The 17137-nt window shown below is 57.3% G+C and overlaps 1 protein-coding gene across 2 annotated transcripts; it reads right to left on the bottom strand.

Annotated features, from left to right (window-relative positions):
• Positions 1 to 759: 759 nt before the first annotated feature.
• Extl1 (exostosin like glycosyltransferase 1) lies at positions 760 to 15927 on the bottom strand. 2 transcript variants are annotated; one of them, XM_021643316.2, is made up of 11 exons: positions 14270 to 15926; positions 8408 to 8498; positions 8084 to 8191; positions 6803 to 6922; positions 6068 to 6200; positions 5776 to 5882; positions 4628 to 4717; positions 4062 to 4148; positions 3275 to 3435; positions 2236 to 2362; positions 760 to 2077 (listed from the first exon to the last, which is right to left on the bottom strand). In XM_021643316.2, exons 1-11 carry the CDS (start codon positions 15034 to 15036, stop codon positions 1895 to 1897), a joined length of 1974 nt encoding a protein of 657 aa, XP_021498991.1. In that variant the 5' UTR covers positions 15037 to 15926; the 3' UTR covers positions 760 to 1894. The 2 variants fall into 2 exon arrangements, with proteins under 2 accessions (XP_021498991.1, XP_021498999.1); XM_021643324.2 differs by lacking the exon at positions 760 to 2077 and having other exon boundaries at positions 2232 to 2362; positions 3211 to 3435; positions 14270 to 15927.
• Between the last annotated feature and the right edge of the window lie 1210 nt (positions 15928 to 17137).

Here is a 17137-nt window from a genome sequence, read left to right as displayed (position 1 = left end):
GCGTTCGTAACCACTGAGCCCTCTCTCTAGCTCCCCGCCACCCCCAAAGCTTTCATTTTTATAGATGAGGAAAGGAAGGTTCAGAGAGGCAAAGTCATAGCTGGTGTGAGGCAGTGTCCTCATTCCTGGGCTCATCGCAGTTACGGCAAGGGTCGAGACCTCCCCTGAGCTGAACGTTAGTACAGCGCGAGCCCTGGATCCAGCAGGGCCTTCCGCCACCCCAAGGCTGTCCATGGTCCTGGGCGTCCAAGCCACCACTGCTAAGGTGCCTCTTGTTCCTCGGCTGGTGCTGGCGCTGGCACTGGGTGCCCTCTTTATCCTTGGCAGGCTGCCTAGACTGCAGCTGTGTGAGTCCTCACCCTCAGCCGCTCTTGACCCTGGGCCAGGTCACCTCCCTCCCCACTTTAATCTCCAGTCCCCTCCCCCAGCCCCCTTGCACCTCAAGCATCTGACAGCTCCCGGCTGCCAATAGACCGGCCTGCTTTCCACACCCAGCTGTGACAGGCTCCAGGACGGACCTGAGTCATACAGGGGCCAGGAGTGAAGCTGGGATCGGGTGGGAGGCCTCAGGGGACAACCTGTTCCAGCCAGCAACCTAGTCACGGGGGTTTCCACAGGGGCCGAAGCCATCAAAGAAAACACCCGCTATCTTGGGTTAGACACCCCCCCCAAAGACTGGAGTCACCCACGACGCTCCCCCTTGACCCTGAGCGCCCCGCCACACCGCGCAGCTGCTGGAAGGATATTTATAGCCCGAGCGTGAGTGGGCAAGGACACGTGCTTTATTTCGGAAGCGATAATTCCAGTTCCAGGTGGATGAACCCAGGAAAGGCAGCGTCCCCTCCCCCAGCTCCACTCTCACCTACAGGACGCTGAGGACGGCCCTCCTCCGCGAGACCAGCCCCAGCTCCGAGTGCGCAGGCCAAAGTGGACTTCTGTCATCTTTATTCCTCCCGCGTTTTTAGACCGGGGAGCTGCACACACCAGGGCCCCTCCACTTCTCAGCCTGCCCTCTTCTCCGTAGTCTCTAACTCCATTCGGTCTGGCACTGTGGCTCACGCCTGTAACTCTGTAACACTGGGGAAGCTGAGACACGAGCTGGGAGTTCCAGACCAGCCTGGGTTACAGAGTCAGATCTCTACCGCCCTTCCCCCCTCCTCCAATCAAGAAAGAGCCAGGGGTGGCGGTGCACGCCTTTAATCCCAGCACCCGGGAGGCAGAGGCAGTAGGAGTGAGTTCAAGGCTAGCCTGGTCTACAGAGTGCGTGCCAGGACTACACGGAGAAACTCTGTCTAGAAAAACAACAACAAAAACTCAAGACAGCAAAGCCAACCTCTGGAGGGACAGCGTGCAGCAGCTGACCTCTAGTGGTCCGGGCTGGTAGTCCAGCGCGGCTGGTCACCCCGGAGACCAGCGTGCGGTGCGTGCGCCTGGCTCGCAGCACCCAACCCTCTGGTTATTCCGGGCTCCTGGCCTCTTCGCTCACGTTTGACTGAGCCTGGCAACTCTGGTGCCCGCGGATGTCTGTTTTCTTCGCTCCAGAATAAGGAGCAGAGTTTGTCTCGTGCACGTCCCCTTCCGCCTGTGTTCCTCCACGAGGGCATCCAGCTGATACTCTTGCAGCTATTGGTCAAATATTCCAAAGAGCGGAGGGCAGAAGCCGCCCTCCTGAGCTCCCAGGCCCACTCGGCGTGAACCGTGCAAGGCCTTCGAGGCCGCCACGGAGGTGAGTGGGCATGCGGGTCAGGCAGAGATGCAGAGGAAGGCTTTTCAGGGAACCGGATCAGCTTGTGGTCGCGGTGCCGCCACTGCCCCCTGGGGCTCTGCCGTGATTGGCCAACCAGGACACAGCTTTTCCCCTCCTGGACGGGTTCTCTTCTGTCCAGCGCCTCGCCTAGGGCTTCTCCAAACTGCGGTACTTCTTGCGTTGCACGGACACCGGGTCCTTGAACAGCACCGGGTCCAGACGCACTCGAGAGGAAACCAGCGGCATATGGCCGAACCCTGCTGCCAAACGGTTGACGCAGTCCTGAGCCGGGGGCTGCGGCTCCGGCCCGGGCCGTGGGCCCCCAGCAACCTAAGGGACGGGAGGAAAGCGTATCCACGAGGCTTACTTTACCGAACCCTCGTCCCTGCCGCAGCAAATAAGATCTGAATTAGACAACACAAGAGTGCCCATCCCCCGAGGCCCCTCACCAGTGGGGCAGGCCCTTGGCGCTCCCTGCCGTAAGGTACCTTGATAGGGGGCAGCTTGGTGACGGCTGCTACCAGGAAGTTCATCAGGACGTCCGCGCAGCTGGGAGTCTCGTCTGCTATGGTCCTCAGGGACTTAGGCAGGGAGGTGAAGAGAGTGTGGTAGTATCTGTGAGGTACGAGGTAGGCCTTAGGCCGGGACAGACAGAGGCTGCAGACCTGAGCCCCGCCCCCTAGCTCCTTTCACAAGGAGCTCCCATCCGGGCCGTGACCGGCCCTCCGCGCCCTGTGTGTGGTTTCGAGGTGAGCACTGACGTATTCCCGATGGCCCCAGTCTCTCCTGGGGGCCCGCTTTCTGGGCTCCCACGTCTGAACTCTGACAGAACCAGACCTGGTGGCACGGGGGAGTACTACATGGTCCGAAAGCCACCAAACACGGCTACCCAAGAGACCAGCTTCAGGGAGGCCGCAAGCTGGGTCCACTCCGCCCCGGAGGGTTCTGCCTCATTCTGAGAGCGCCATGCAGACCCTGGGAAGAATCTACAGAAAGTTCCATGATATGCAGAGGAGGTCTGGACAGATCAAAGGGTCTCTCTCAAGAGGCCCCAGAAGCCAGGCCTGGTGGGGAAGGGCCCGTGTAATGTCAGTGCTCGGTGCTCAGAAGACCTGGAGAATCACACTTGAGATCAGCTTGGGGTTTTATGTTTCCCCAGGCTGACCTCAGACTCACTACCCAGCTGGGCGTGTCCTTGAATACCGGATCCCCTTCCTTTCGACGGACCATTGCTGGGTTTACAGGTGTGTGCCATCATGCCCAGTTTGGGCACATTCAGTACTGAGGATGGACCCCAGGGCATCACCCATGCTCTACAAGCACAGCTGTGTATACCCCAGCCCAGCTCAACACCACCTTGTTTCAAAACAACAAAAACAAGCGGGATGATGCTCCCAGAGATCACATCACTGGGAGCAGGTGACCTTGGCCTTGAACCTTGCCTCTAGACAGCAGGAACCCACCTACTCCTAGGTCAGGACCGGAGCCTCTGGCCCTTTATCCCTGTGCCGGGGCCAGGGTTTGCACCTGTGGTAGAAGGCAGCCGTGTTGAGGACCATGGAGAATTCGTTGGCCATCTCAGTACTGTAGCCCCAGCCACCCCGGGCCTCATCCCAGAAGTGGCTGCATGTCAGAAAGCCCACGAGCCGCTCAGGAAAGCTCTGCCACACCACAAAGGCAAAATCCACCTGCAGAGGGATTTGAGTGAGCTGTGAGGACCAAAATCCTTTTACGGCCTATGGTCATTGAGACCACCCTGGCTGGTGGCTTGGGGCAGGGCTTAGGGGACAGGGGATCAGAGCCACTGCTTGAAGCTGTTTTGAGTTTTGGTTTTTCTTTTTTAAGATTTATTTCATTATGTATACAGTATTCTGCCTGCACGTATGCCAACAGGCCAGAAGGGGGCACCAGATCTCCTTATAGATCTTTGTGAACCACCATCTGGTTGCTGGGAATTGGACTTAGGACCTCTGGAAAAGCAACCAGTGCTCTTGACCCCTGAGCCATCTCTGGATTTTGATTTTTCTAAACAGAGTTTCTTTGTATAGCCCTGGCTGTCCTGGAACCACACTATAGATCCGCCTGCCTCCTGCCTCCCGAGCCCTGGGATTAAAGGCATGTGCCACCATGCCGGGCTCTTCCTTAAAGTTTTACTAGAAGTTTAAATGAGTGTTTCTGGGGGACTCCAAGGGAACCTGTCCAGCTGGGAGCCCCCTCTATGTCACACTTCTAGCAACAGGCTGGAGCTCAGGACATGGGACCCCCTCGGGCTTTGTCCACGTTGTACCCGAGATCTCTTGGGCCGAGCCCTTACCTCACTGGTAGAAAGAATGCTGTGGGCATCAAGGCTGAGGACCACATTGGTGTTGATGCTGCTGTATGGGAAGAAGCGGTCGCTGACCTGTGGTGGGGCAGAGAGAGCTGAGGGTGACTCGGCCATGAGAACCACCCCTCAACACTGCTCACCCCAAGTAAGTGAGGGGGAGCCAGGAACGCAGAAGCCTGCCCATGAGCCTGGATTGCAGCTTCCCCTCTGGCTCTTACTAACCCTGGATCAAATGATTTGAAAGATCAGACTTGGAGGGGTTTCTCCCCCCGCCTTATCCCAAACATCCAGGCAGTCTCCTGCCTCCTACATCCCAAGAGCTCCAAAGCTCTACAAGTGCACTGCCCAAGGCCAGGGAGCGAAGGGTGTTTGGTGTGCAGGACCCGGAATGCAGCAGATAAATCCACACCACTGAGCCCAGCCCTGGAATAAGAACATCACCCCACTAACCCTGCAGCTGGAACCCGTGGCCCGATTCCTTCAGACCCTCACAGAGCGCCAGCTTGCCTCAAAACCTCCTGTGTCTGTCCTCCATTGGGACTCCTCCCCCTCACCTTCCTGTGGCCCTCAATGACCGTCAAGGGCACCGCTGTCTTGGGCCACCTGTCAGGGGGTGGCTTCTCACTGCTCCAGAGGATCAGGATCTAGAGAGAAAGGGGACTCCTCTGAAGTCCGGGATCAGGTTGGAAGGGTAGTCCCAGGGGACTTGGGGGGGGGTTCCTTCATTGCACTTGGTCTTAAGGCCTCTGCCCTCACGGAAGGCAAGAGTTCTGGCTGAGACAGGGTGATGGCGCATGCCTGTAATTCTAGCATTTAGGAAGCAGATCTCTGAGTTCAGAGCTAACCATGACTACACAAAATTGTCTCCAAGTGTTTTGAACTGTGGTAGCCCTAGACTGGGTTCCGACCTCTCCGCCCTGGCCTCGAAGCTTCTTCCTCTGAGAGCCCACCTGGCATTGCTGGTGGCTTTTTGTTGCACGAGTGTTTTTGCCTGCATGTCTGTGCGCCACGTGCCTGCCCGGCCCCCACAGAGGTCAGAGGAGGTGTCAAATCCGCCGGAACTGGTGTCACGGATAGCCGTGAGCCATCGTGCCTGTGTGGGTTGCTGAGCCTGGGTCCTCTGAAGGAACAAGCACTCTTAGGCCCTGAGCCTTTTCTCCAGCCCTGTTTGGTTTTTCTTTGCTTTATGGCTTTTGAGATAGGATCTTGTTACGCAGTCTTGGCTGCCCTTACACTCACTCACGGTGTGGCCCAGGGCTAGCCTGCCTTCAACATTCCTCCGGCCTCACTTAGCTCAAGGGTTGGAATTACTGGCATGAGCAACCACACCTAGCAACCTGTGTCCTCTGGAAGTGAGACTTGGTGTGTTGGTACTAGGAACTGATGACATTTACAAACCACGGGAGGAGTTCTCTCCTGCTTTTTCTTTGGTCCTCAACACTGATGATGCCTCAGGCCTGCCCTCAAAGTGACATTGAAAGAATGAATGGATGAATGAATGAATGCTTCTTTCTCCAACCTCACCTAGAAGTACCAGCTCTCCTAGGGCTTCCCCAATTCTGATGGAGTTTGGAGAAAGAACAAGAAACCTGAGACTTGGAAGTCTGCAAGGATCTCTGGAAAACCTCCCTGTGCCTTCCCCCAGATGTGTGGTCTTTCCGTCCACCCTGGCTCCCAGGACTTCAGGTGTCGGGGGACAGACCTGGGCACAGTGCCGGGAACCTGCTACCTCCTGGATGAGCTTCAGGAGGGGCTCTCCAGAGGCCTCCACCCAGATCAAGGCGCTGAAACTGCTCTCAGGGCTGGTGCCTGGAGGGAGGAGACACAGGTGTTAGGAGGGAGAAGATGGAGCCTGTTGGAGAATGACCTGAGGTGGGGGAACCCCGAAGAACCAGAAGAGATGCTCGAGCTTGAGCGAGTGTCTGCAGATGAAACACGGAGCAAACCTGGAGAGAGCCGAGGCCACCTCAAGGTGGCCCACCTCCAGGACATACCCTGTTGCAGGTGATAAAAGGGGAAGTCTTGTAGGCTCGTGGAAAACGTGGGCAGGGCTAGGAGTGCCCCCGGGGGGCTGTTCCACATCAGCGACGGGTGAGCGGATGCACCCCGGATCCGGTCCTGGATGATCTGTAGAAAGAGGGAAAGGCTTGCAGGGGGTGTGGCTACTGTCTGCCAGCAGGCTGTGGGCGGGGCCCGGGGAAGGGCGGGGCCTCAGGGGAGGAGTGTGGGCAGAGATAACTCTACCAGAGGCACTTAGCCGCCCTCTCAGTCAGGCCAGGTTGAGAGCCTCTAAGGCTCAACAGCTGAGTAGCTAGAGGCCGGCCGGAGGAGACGACTCTGGTGGGAATGTCCTGGTGATAGATGGTGACAGGCCCACGCTTCCCCTCTCACTCCCACGGACACAGCTGTGGGGTCATGATGCCGTTTTCTCAGACTCGAAATTCTGAAAGAGCCAGACTTTTTCGGAACGGGGGACCCCGGACTGCTTGTGCCATCAGTTAAGAATGATCATATGTTTGGAATCCATTGGCCCCAGTGGCCCCCACAGTCAAGGGAAAGCTCAAGATTGGAGAAAAAAATGTGTGGCCGGGATCGCACAACCAGGACGGATTCTTCCCAGAAGCATCAAGGAAGGAACCGCAACACAAGAGGAAGACCTCTAGGAAGAGAAGGATGGAGAGGAGGAGGGGTGGAGGGGTGCCCGGGCCCCGTGGATGAAGTCCCTTCACCTCTAGGGTGGTATGGATGACTTTTTCCACTGAGGAGAAGTAAGCGGTCCACAGGAACTGGGTCTGCTGGCGCAGGGCGAGAACCCGCGAAGGGAGCATCTCACGGAGGGCAGCCAGCACCTGGAGGCAGAGCGGGAGAAAGAGAGGCGGCCTGGGGTCCAGCCCCCTGACTGATCCGGGAAGGAGAAGGCTGATCCCAGACGTCTGGGAACTAGAAGCTTCTAGTGATGTGTAGCTTGTATGAAGAGTCACACAGAGCTGGTTTTAAGTGACACTATGTTAGGGGACGTGGCACATGCCTGTAAATCCTGACACTCAGGAGGCTGAGACAAAAGGATCTTGAGTTCAAGGCCAGCCTGGACTACATAAGGAAGAGACCTTCTCTTTAAAAAAACACACAAAAAAAATCAAGGGTAGGGGTGGCTGGGGATGTGGCTCAGTTAACAAAGTGCCTACACAACACAGCATGGACAGAGCCCTGGGCTTGATCCCCAGCACCACATAAACTGTCGCCGTGGACACACAGCTGTAATCCCGGCATTCAGGGGCTGGAGGCAGGAGGATCAGAAGTTCAAGATATTCTAGGCTGCACAGGGTTAGAGGTCAGCACGGGCTACCTGAGACCCTACCCAAAATACCGAAGTGAAGGGGGTGGGGAGACAGTAGCTGTTGCAAAGCCTCCAATCTCCGTTTCTCTCATAGGCTGTGGATACTCAACTAGCAGACGAACATTTCCATTTAGTGCTCAGGCCTTGTGGAGACTCATGGTGTGCGCGCTTGCCTGTTCCTGGGTCTGCTTATTTGGAGACTGTCCCAGGCTGGCCTCGAACTTGCTATGTAGCGAAGACGGCCTTCAACCTCCCTGCCTCACACGCCCCAGGGTCGGGGACTGTATGTGTGGGTCGCCACGTCCTGCTGAAGGCGGGCACTGCTCACTTTCCTGCCTCCGCCTGACTGCCCAGACTTCTCACAGCAGATTGCACACACTGTGCAGACCCGGGCAACGTTAGCTTCATCCGATGGAAGAGATACGGCATCGTTCTCCTTTCCTTTCAGCAGAGCCCCGGAGATCACCTGATCTAACTTATCCCATTATAGAGACGGGCAGACTGAGCCTAAACGTGGTTCAGAACTCGCTCCCAGCACCCTCCAGAGGCTCCACCTTCATCTATGTCTATGAGAGCCCACAGGGAGGTGACAGGTATAGGAATGACTGCTAGAAGGGGGCCAAGTTCCTGGGGTCCCTCCCCTGACCCCCCCATGCTGTAGACCCTGAGCTACCTGCAGCGGGAGCCTCTCGTCAGCAATGATGGCTGCCTTGGTCCAGTCGATGACTTCAGAGAAAGGCAGCTCCCAGCGAGGGCTGAGGAGCACAGGGATACAGCCGGCCTGGGGGGCAGGGCAGTCATTGGGGAGCCCAGCCCCTCCCTGCACACACTCACCACCACCCCAATCCAAGATTAGGGGAAAGGACAAAGAGAGGGAGAATTTTCGTGGGGGCGGGGGGGGCAGAGAAGCCCCTTCCTAGGTGCTCGTGCCCAGCCTTCCTGCTAGCTCACCGGCAGGTACAGAGGGAGGCTAGGGGGTACTCGGGTTGGGGTGTACCTGAAGGGCTTGGAGGAAGCAGGAGGTAGCAGCTCGGTGGCCAGGGATGAGGCAGAAGGTGGCGTTGGGTAGCGTGTCTCCTGGGTAGGTCCTGAGAAGGTACAGGAAAGTGCCTGGACACAGGAGCCTGAGACAGCCACCCCTCGTGGTGCCTGGCAGCCCCGTGCCGCCCCCCCCCCCCCCCCGTGCTCTCAGCCAGAGCCCTGCACCGGTGGGAATGTCACCGAGGACAGCGGCCTGGCCTCTCCTCTGCCCACTGCCCACTGCCCCTCTGCTCCATGGGGATTCGGATCTGCTAGCTCTGTCTCTGCCCTTGCTGGCCTCAGACACCCCCTTTTCTTCCTTGTACCTCAGTTCCCTCATCTGCAAAATGGGGGGGTACCTGGATCTGATGTCCTTCTACTTCCACTCAGGCCCAGGCATCCCTCCCTCACCTGAGTGACCCCCATGCTCAGCACTCCCGTACTGGTAGCTACTGGTAGCCTAGGCATGAAAGGCTCCTCTGTGCTGAGGTAGGCTGGGCCTCCAGCCTGGAACTGCACAGGAAGCTCTTGCCCACAGCCCTGTCTTGGCGGACAGGCCTCCTCTGTTCCCCTCCCCCCTTCCCCAGCCCCAGGGCCATGATCAGGTTGTGCCAGTGAATCTGTGAGGGAGGGCCCAGCCACAGGCTCCAGCCACAGGCTCCTCAGAGCCACCTCTCTGGGTCTGCCAGTCCAGGGATCCAGTGCCTACCACCCAGCTGGGGAAGAAAGGACCAGGGGGGACCCATGGGTGCACACAATGCTCCGTGAGGTGCATAAGGGGACCGCCCAAGACCCTCCTCAGCTGGTCACTGCTCTGAGTCAGACCTTCAGCTGAAAGATCTGGGAGGATCAGGTGGCGCCTCTGAGCAGTTGGAGACACTGAGTCTCAAGGAGAGGGACTGGGCTGTGGTTAGAACTAATTCCAATTCCAGGCCCTGGTTATTTCAGCCATCATAAGGACATGTTCAGGGATGCGCCAGGAATGCTGGAAGAAACCACAAAACAAACCTCCCTCCCCTCCCCCATCAAATTAAAAGCCCCAGCACTGGCCAGTCAGGCCCAGCTCCCCTCCACTAGGCTGTAAGGAAGTAGGTGAATGTTCCAGGGAACCCACAGAGAGAGAAAGGGGGGGCACTGCACAGGCTGTACCCCTTTGCTTTCAGCTCTTCTCCATCTTTCCTTTGTGCCCCTGCATGGCCTCTCCCCTCAGCCAGATGCCCGCTCTGCCTCACCCTTTCTTCTGCTCTCAGCAGAGACCTGGCTCCGTGTCCCCTTCTCCAAGAAGCCCTCCGTGATACCCCAGGCAACCACCACTCCTGGCACAGTTCTAAGAGCTTTCCGTGTCCGAACAGCATTCTCACAGCAGCTCTCTGAGGTGGAAAACACTGCTGTTATCCTATCTGACAGGTAAGGAAAATGAGGCCCGAAGTCATACTTGGCCTTGAAAGAGAGCAGACTCTAAAGCCTCCCTCTGCTTAAGAGTGAACCAGGGATGTAGCTGCCTCCTTGATAGAAATGGGCTAATTGAGCACAGGGCCAGAGGGGGCCAGGGGCGGGGCTGTGCGCAGGGCCCACTGGGAGATTCTATATTCCCCGTGTGCAGGGGTGAGCAGGCAGAGGTCGGATGAGCACCTGTGTGGGGCTGGGGAGAGAGTTAGAGAAGGAGCCCGTGTCTCTGTGTGCTGACCACCAAGAAGTCTAAAGGCTTTCTCTTTATAGTGCGCGCCACAGGCCTAGGGTTTCAGAGCCTGTGGTGAAAGGCTAGGCTCCGCCCACAGCCATAGCATTCACCAGGGCCTGGCCGCGGCAGAGCCACACCGTGACTTCCACGGGTCCCAGGCACTTCAGCCTTTGCAGTCCCTCCTGCCCTGGAAAAAAATGTTATGTTTAAAATATTAAAAATTATTTACATCTAACTTACTGGGCTGGAATAAAAACAAATAATGTTATATGTCAGAACGTTTTCTTTCGCCTGAAGATTCACACTTTCCCTTTTGAAGCTACTTCCATGTGTTCTCAGAGTATCCCTGGGCTCAGCAGATCGTCCAAGGAGTGGGGGCAGGGACACGGAAACATCCACTCGGTTTACATTAAACATGGGAGAGCTCACCAGGGGCGGCACATGCCTTCAATCCCAGCACCTGGGAGGCAGGCAGGCATGTCTCTGTGAGTTTGAGACCAGCCTGGTCTACAAATCGGGTTCCATAACAGCCAGGACTCAAAACCAGAGCTTTTAATGGGTGGTGGGAGGTGGAAATATGGTTCAGCCTTTGCTGCACAAGAGACCTCAGTTTAGGGGCTGGAGAGCTGGCCCAGCAGTTAAGGGCACTTCTTGACCTCGCAAAGGACCCAGGTTTGGCTCCCAGCGCCCATATGGCAGCTCACATCCATCTGTAACTCCAGTTCCAGGGTAGCCAATGCCCTCTTCTAGTCTCTTAAGGTATCTTGCACGCATATGGCACCATAAAACACATGCAAGCAACACACATACACATAAAACGATAAATAAATATTTTTTTGGTTTTGTTTTTCAAGACAGGGTTTCTCTGTGGGTCCTTGGCTGCCCTGGAACTCACTCTGTAGACCAGGCTGGCCTGAAATTCAGAGATCTGCCTGCTGGGATTAAAGGTGTGCATCACCAATGCCCAGCTCTAAAAATAATAATAATAATAATAATAATTTTTAAGAGCCTAGACTTTAGCTCCCCAGCACTCAGCTGGCGAGTGGGCACAGAAGCACATTTGTAATCTCAACAGGAGGTATATGGAGACAGGATCTTTGGCTAGCTAGACTAGGCAAACTGTCAAGCTCTGGGTTCAAGCGAGAGGCCCTGCCTCAATGTGTGTAAGGCAGAGCTCAATCTAGGAAGACAGTCACCGCTTTGGGCCTCCACACGCATGTGCGTACATGTGCACACGTACCCCGCCCACATGCGTCCACATCCGTGTGACCTAGCATGCATGTATGCATACCACAGGCATGCACAGAGGTTTGAAAATGATGATGGGAACGGCCAAGGTGGCACACACCTGTAATCTCGTGGGTGGCGGAGGCGGGCAGATCAGGAGTTCCAGGTCATGTTCATCCACCCAGTGAGCTGAAAGGCGGCCTGGGCTACGTGAAACCCTGCCTCAGAAAATCCAGACAATCACACAGGCCGAAGAAGAGGTGTGTGGGAGTGCCTACACATACCCTGGGCCTACAGAGCTCCCCAGAAAAGAAAGACACCCGAGAAGCTGGAACCCGTGCTGCAAGGGAGGGAGGGAACCTGGGTGGTCGAGCCAGGTGGGAGGGGGCCGTCTGTGTGCCCCCTTTGTACCACTGGAATTCTTCGTCCTGCGAATGAATCACCTATTCATAAAAATAAAGAAATTACAATTTCGGCGGGCGGACCCTTATTCCAATGCAACAGGAGACTATTCAACCAACGTGGAAAAACACTGGCACGGGAGCCAGCAGCGCAGCTTTGAATCCCAACCCCACTGGGGCTCCTGAGTGCTTGAGCAGAGAGGGAGGGGACCTGGGGGAGCAGAGGGCCCCTCGCTGCTCCCCTCCTGGAACTCCCCGTGCCCTGAGAGGAGGACTGGTATCTCCTGTGGAGGATGCTGGGAGAATCAGCAGTAACTGAGGAAGGTGGGCACAGCGCAGTCCCCCTGGACAGCGGCCACCACCGTCACCTGCCTGCCAGGAAATGTGGGACAGGGGCAGGGAAGTGCCTCTTTCTCCGGCCTGTGCTTGTTATTCAGGCTGTGTTCTGGGGCTGGCCTCCCTCCCTCCTTCACCCTGTCCCCGTGCTGTCTGGCCTAGGCAGCTGCCAGGTACTTCTGAGAAACTGAGGACAATGAAAGACGGCCATGCAGCTCGCTTTGGAGATAAAGTCCTCGTGGGAAACGCTGCCCAGAGCAGAATGAGGTGGCACACACCTGTAACCCCTCTCCCTACACTCAGGAGGCAAAGGCAGGAGGATTACTCCAAGCTCAAAGCCAGCAGGGTCCACCCTGAACCTTCCAGGTAGGCCAGGGCAAAAACAAAAGAAAACCGAAACAACTCAGGTATCTACAGGTGGCCCATGCTTCGTTGAAACAGCATACAGAGTAATAAAAAGTTAGCCCAAAGAGGGACTTCCAGAGAGCAAGCAGAGCCAGTGAGTGCATTGGGGGGGAGGGGCACGGTGACCCCCAGAGCCTGGTCACCATTGGAGAGTTCCTGTCAGGTTCTAGGCCTGAAGAGTCCCAAGTTCACTAGTCTCCAGAAGGGCTGGCGTGGGAATGAGGAGGCAGGCTCCCAGGAGCTCTCCCGAGTGCCTTCAGGAGGGTAAGGACTCCCTTCCCCTCAGAGACTCAGCCTCAAGCACAGGCAGAACTGGAGCTTGGCCAGGGGAGAGTGTCCTGGGGGAAGCTGAGCTCAGAATAGCCATGGTGGAGGATGGGGTGGGGGGGGCAGGGGGGCAGACACAGAAGGAGGCAAAGCAGAGGCACCAGAGAGAGTATAAACCCGTGCGGGGAGGAGGGGGAGTCCAGACCCACAGCCTGGGCAACCTTAGAAGGAGGCTGCCTGAGACACTAGAGTTCAGTACTTAGGAGTGAGTGCTCCCGGCACAGGTGGACACAGGTGGACACAGGCTGGCCAACCCAGTGTCTGTCTCTGAAGGCATTCACACAGGCTGGCCATCTTTAGGTCTGACCTATGCAACATGTCTAAAGCCAAAGGCTGTTATTTCCTTGAGAGATTAATCTCCAAAATTAGACACAGGAGCAGTTTCCAGCTGGGACCAGTTGCCAGTCTCTGTGGCTCCCCTGAGGCCTTTGACGGGGTTGATGCTAGCCTTGCTTGAAACTCCGAAGCCCTTTGGAGACAGTTCTGTGCCCGTACTGCAGGGTGGCCACCGGTTATCTAACCTACAGCCTCTTCAGATCACAGACGCTTCAGTGATAGATGTCAGAAGGATTTTATTATATATAATAGTGTGTGTGTGTGTGTGTGTGAGTGTGTGTGTGTGTGTGTGCACGCACGTGCCCAGGTGTGGAGGCCAGAGACTGAGGGCGTCTTCCTCAATCACTCTCCACTTTATTTCACTTTTTCACATTTACCGATTTACTCCTGTGAGTGGGTGCCTGTGCCTTCTGGGGCTGTGTGGATGTCAGGGGACAGTCTCCAGGAATCCACTCTCTCTTTCTAATTTGTGGGCTCCAGGCACAGGACTCAAGCCTTCCGGCTTGGCGGCAAAGCCTTCGCCCATTCAGCCATCCTCTATCCTGTTTAAGGCAGGTGTGCCACGGAACTTGAGGCTCACCCATTCAGTTAAGCTGGTCGGCCAGGAAGAGCTCCGGGGATCTTCCGGTCTGTACCTCCTCAACACTGTTACATGGGGCAGGGGTGGGGCTTGAACTCCTGTCGATACGTTTGTAAGGCAAACACCTTATGACTGATCTACAACCTCCACCCCCATTGTTAATGGGTGTGCTTACACCAAGTGAGATTTGTACAACTGTCTGTTACATAAAATGCTTAGAGTGGGAGGGACCAGCGGAACGGGGATGGGGAAGGGAGAGGAGGAATAGGGAGGAAGGAGAGGGAGAGGGAGAGGGAGGAGGGGGAGGAGGGAGAGGAGGGGGAGTAAGCATGTCATGTTTCTAAGATCCTCAAGGGAGAATGCCAAAAACCTGCCTCTCACACCCTTGGAGACTTGTCTTCCCACCGTGGTGGTGTCTTAATCCTGTCTCTTCTACCGCAGCTCAGACGGCTTGTCCCCGGCTGGGCCGGCTGTCAATCTTGCTCTTTACTCCTCTGGACTAGCTCCCCTCCCTCTCAGCAGCTCCCGAAGGGCGGGTTTACTTACTGGTGGGGTCCGGGGTCTTGCTCACAGCGTCTGTCCCAGGGGCAGGCTGAGGCGTGGGCGCCTGCGGCGCGCCACCTGCCCCCCTCCTCTGCTACCGCCAGGAAGGGAGCCCCAGGCTGGGGGCTGTGCCGGGGCAGCCGGCCGGGGGCCCCACCTAGCAGTGGGTGAGCCTCAGGGAGATCTGGAAGCGCGACGTCGAAGCCCGAGCGGAAGATGTCGGAGGAGGGGCTGGCCTCGGCTACCATCGCCAGTCCCAGCCTGGTGCAGGGGGCCGGGCGGAGACTGAGGACCAGGTGGTTGCGGCCTCCGTCCCAGCTCGGAGGCAGAGGCCCGCACGCTCCGCGGCCGTCCCGGCTGGGGAGCAGGAGGAAGAGGCAAGCCTCGGCCGCGCTGGGGGCGTAGTAGCGCGAGCCCCGCAGGGAGTCCAGGACCCGGCGGTGAGCCTCCTCCGCGGCGCTCCCGCCAGCCGGGGTGTGCACGAAGATCCTGAGGACATCTCCCTGACATCTGGAGGGGTCGAAGCAGGCTCCCCAGGTGCAGCCGCTCCCCCGGGGAGCACGAGGAAGCTCTGGGACCTCTGGGTGCGTCTCAGACTGGGAGAAACTCTGCAGGAAGGCAGCGTCCAGCCAGCGGGGCCAGCCCTGGGAGCGCCCCGGTAGACGACCCGGTGGCACTGCTCGGCGAAGGGGGAAGACTCCCAGGAGAACGAGGAGGAGCCAGAAGACTGACAGCGCCAGCCAGAAGCACTTTCTTCTCCACAGCGGCATGTGGCCACCCACAGCCAGGGCTAGAAGGAAGTTGGAAACTTCGTAGCAAGTGGGGAAGGTGGGAACCCCAGGCAGGAGAGAGCAGCTGGGGGAATCAGCTTTCTGGTCCCGCTCTCTCACGGTGCTGCTGCGGAAGGCGAGACTGCGGACCCCTGGAGAGTTCGGCCCGCCGGCGTTATCGTTGGCCACCTGTGGGACTGACCCCTCGCGGGAGGCCCAGGGAGGCTCTGGCGTTCTGAACTCGCCTTCCCACTCTCACATCGATTTCTCTGCCTTTCCACAACCAAGCCAACCTAACCTTGCCCTCTCTCATCAGGGCCCTCTGCCCTGGGCCACTGCTTGGGCTGATGCAACCGTTGTCCGGACCGCAAGACCTTGTCCATCTGCCCTCAGGGCTGCAAAAGCCCCTGACCTTACCCTTGCCCCAGAGGCAGGCTGTCTGCCAGACCATGGGGAACTAGTCTGGGTTCATGGGGGTGGGGACGGCCGAGGGTGATGTGGAAGGAAGCAGGATTGGTCTCTCCCACTCTTCCCTCTGCCCCTGAAATACCCTGGCTATCCCTGTGCTTGGTGGCTGGCCTTCTGTGGCAGAGCTAAAAATAGACCTTGTGCCCATGTGGGCCACCGGGGCCGGCTGAAGTTAGAGCTCCGGTGCAGCCCATGCCTGCTGCCCGGGCTGCCTGGAATGAGAGGATGCCGGGGTGCTGGTCTTCTCTCCCTCTGCTATGGTCCCTGACCCGGGCAGCTGCCCTGCACCCTTCGGCTGGGAGCTGTCAAAGGGCAGAGGCCGACACCTACGCTCCAGTTCCTGCTCCTGGCCCCGAAGCGCAGCCGGCAGCTCCAGGTCTCTCACTCCAGCAGGCTTCGGCTGGGTCCAGATCTCTTTCCTAGCTGCAGCCCGGCTCCGCCCCCGCCAGCCCTGATTGGCTCCCGGCTAGGAGGCAGGGTCTCCACTTAACCCGTTGCAATCTCTCTTCCTAGGGGGTACTATTTCGTTTCGTTTTCGTTTTGAGTCAAGGTCTCCCATAGCCCGAGTTGGTTCCAAACTCACCTTGCAACCAAAGACCTTGAGTCTCTGATTGTCCTGTCTTCCCCTCCTAGGGCTCGGATTCCAGCTGTTTCGCCGTGACGCCAGGCTCTGGAAGACTAACACTGGCCAGGAGGGCACCACTGGTGGCTAGGCTCTGACAGCCTGTTTCTCTTCAAGTTCTTTACCAGTGATCCGAAGTAGACAATTATCTGTCATTTATCCCTTTTATTATTACTATCATTGGAAATAGAACCCAAGGCTTTGTGCACACTGGACAAGTGTTATATCACTGATGTCAGCCCTCTGACTTTTTTTTTTTTTTTTTTCTTTCCTGTTGAGAAAATTGAAGCTCAGAGAGGGGGTGGACTCTCCCTAAGGTGATCCAGCTTGGAAGTGTCCAGGAGAAGATTTGAGCTCAGGGCCTTCCCTGATGGGGCCTCTGCTTGTGCCCCTGGCTGCTGGGTGGGTCTGGGCAGTGGCCACCTGCATCTATACAATGGATGAACAGCATCCTCCTTAGAGGGTTGCCAAGGGAGGTCTTAGAAGAGCCCTTGGTAGGGATGTCCTTCCCCTGACCTGGGAGGGCTGCTGATGTGGTAAGGGAGCCAGCCACTGTGTGACCATCCGTTCCTTTCCTCGGTGAGTAGCCAGACTGATGGCGGGGCACGGCCATGTGCCCAGGAACATCCTGAAAATGGAAACGAAAGGAGGCTGGACTCTTGGCACTAAGAGGCTGATCGCCCAGTGACAGACACCTGCTCAGGGAACCCCAGGCCTTCTCACAGAGGAGACAGGTGTGAGCGTGTGCTGTTGCCATCTTGCCAAGCTGACTTCCTCACCCACTTGGAATTCGTGGAAGGTTCCCTTCCTGCAGGAAGCTGCCATGAGTCTCCTTAGTCAGAACCAGGACCTTTCTCAGGGTCCTCATGATCCTTCCCCTCCTTCCTGCATCCACCTTCGTTCATCTAACAGGCCCTTAGCATCCTAACTTGGACCAGGTTCCCCAGGGGAACCAGGCTGAAAATGGCTAACAGCGTTATGTGACCATGTCCTGAGCATGCTAGAAATGAC

The sequence above is a fragment of the Meriones unguiculatus genome, chromosome 3 (genome assembly GCF_030254825.1).
Source record: "Meriones unguiculatus strain TT.TT164.6M chromosome 3, Bangor_MerUng_6.1, whole genome shotgun sequence".
NCBI classification, from domain to species: Eukaryota; Metazoa; Chordata; class Mammalia; order Rodentia; family Muridae; genus Meriones; species Meriones unguiculatus.
The sequence above is the reverse complement of the archived record's forward strand: the minus strand, read 5'-3'. Positions and strand labels throughout refer to the sequence as shown.

Excerpts from the sequence above, each read along its gene's own strand:
- Extl1 (XM_021643316.2), bottom strand. The coding sequence starts at position 15,036 with ATGCCGCTGTGGAGAAGAAAGTGCTTCTGGCTGGCGCTGTCAGTCTTC. Across the intron at positions 5,883-6,067 it reads CTTTTATCACCTGCAACAGG|GCACCAGCCCTGAGAGCAGT; the intron begins GTATGTCCTGGA and ends TCCTCCCTCCAG. Across the intron at positions 2,363-3,274 it reads ACGGCTGCCTTCTACCACAG|ATACTACCACACTCTCTTCA; the intron begins GTGCAAACCCTG and ends CGTACCTCACAG.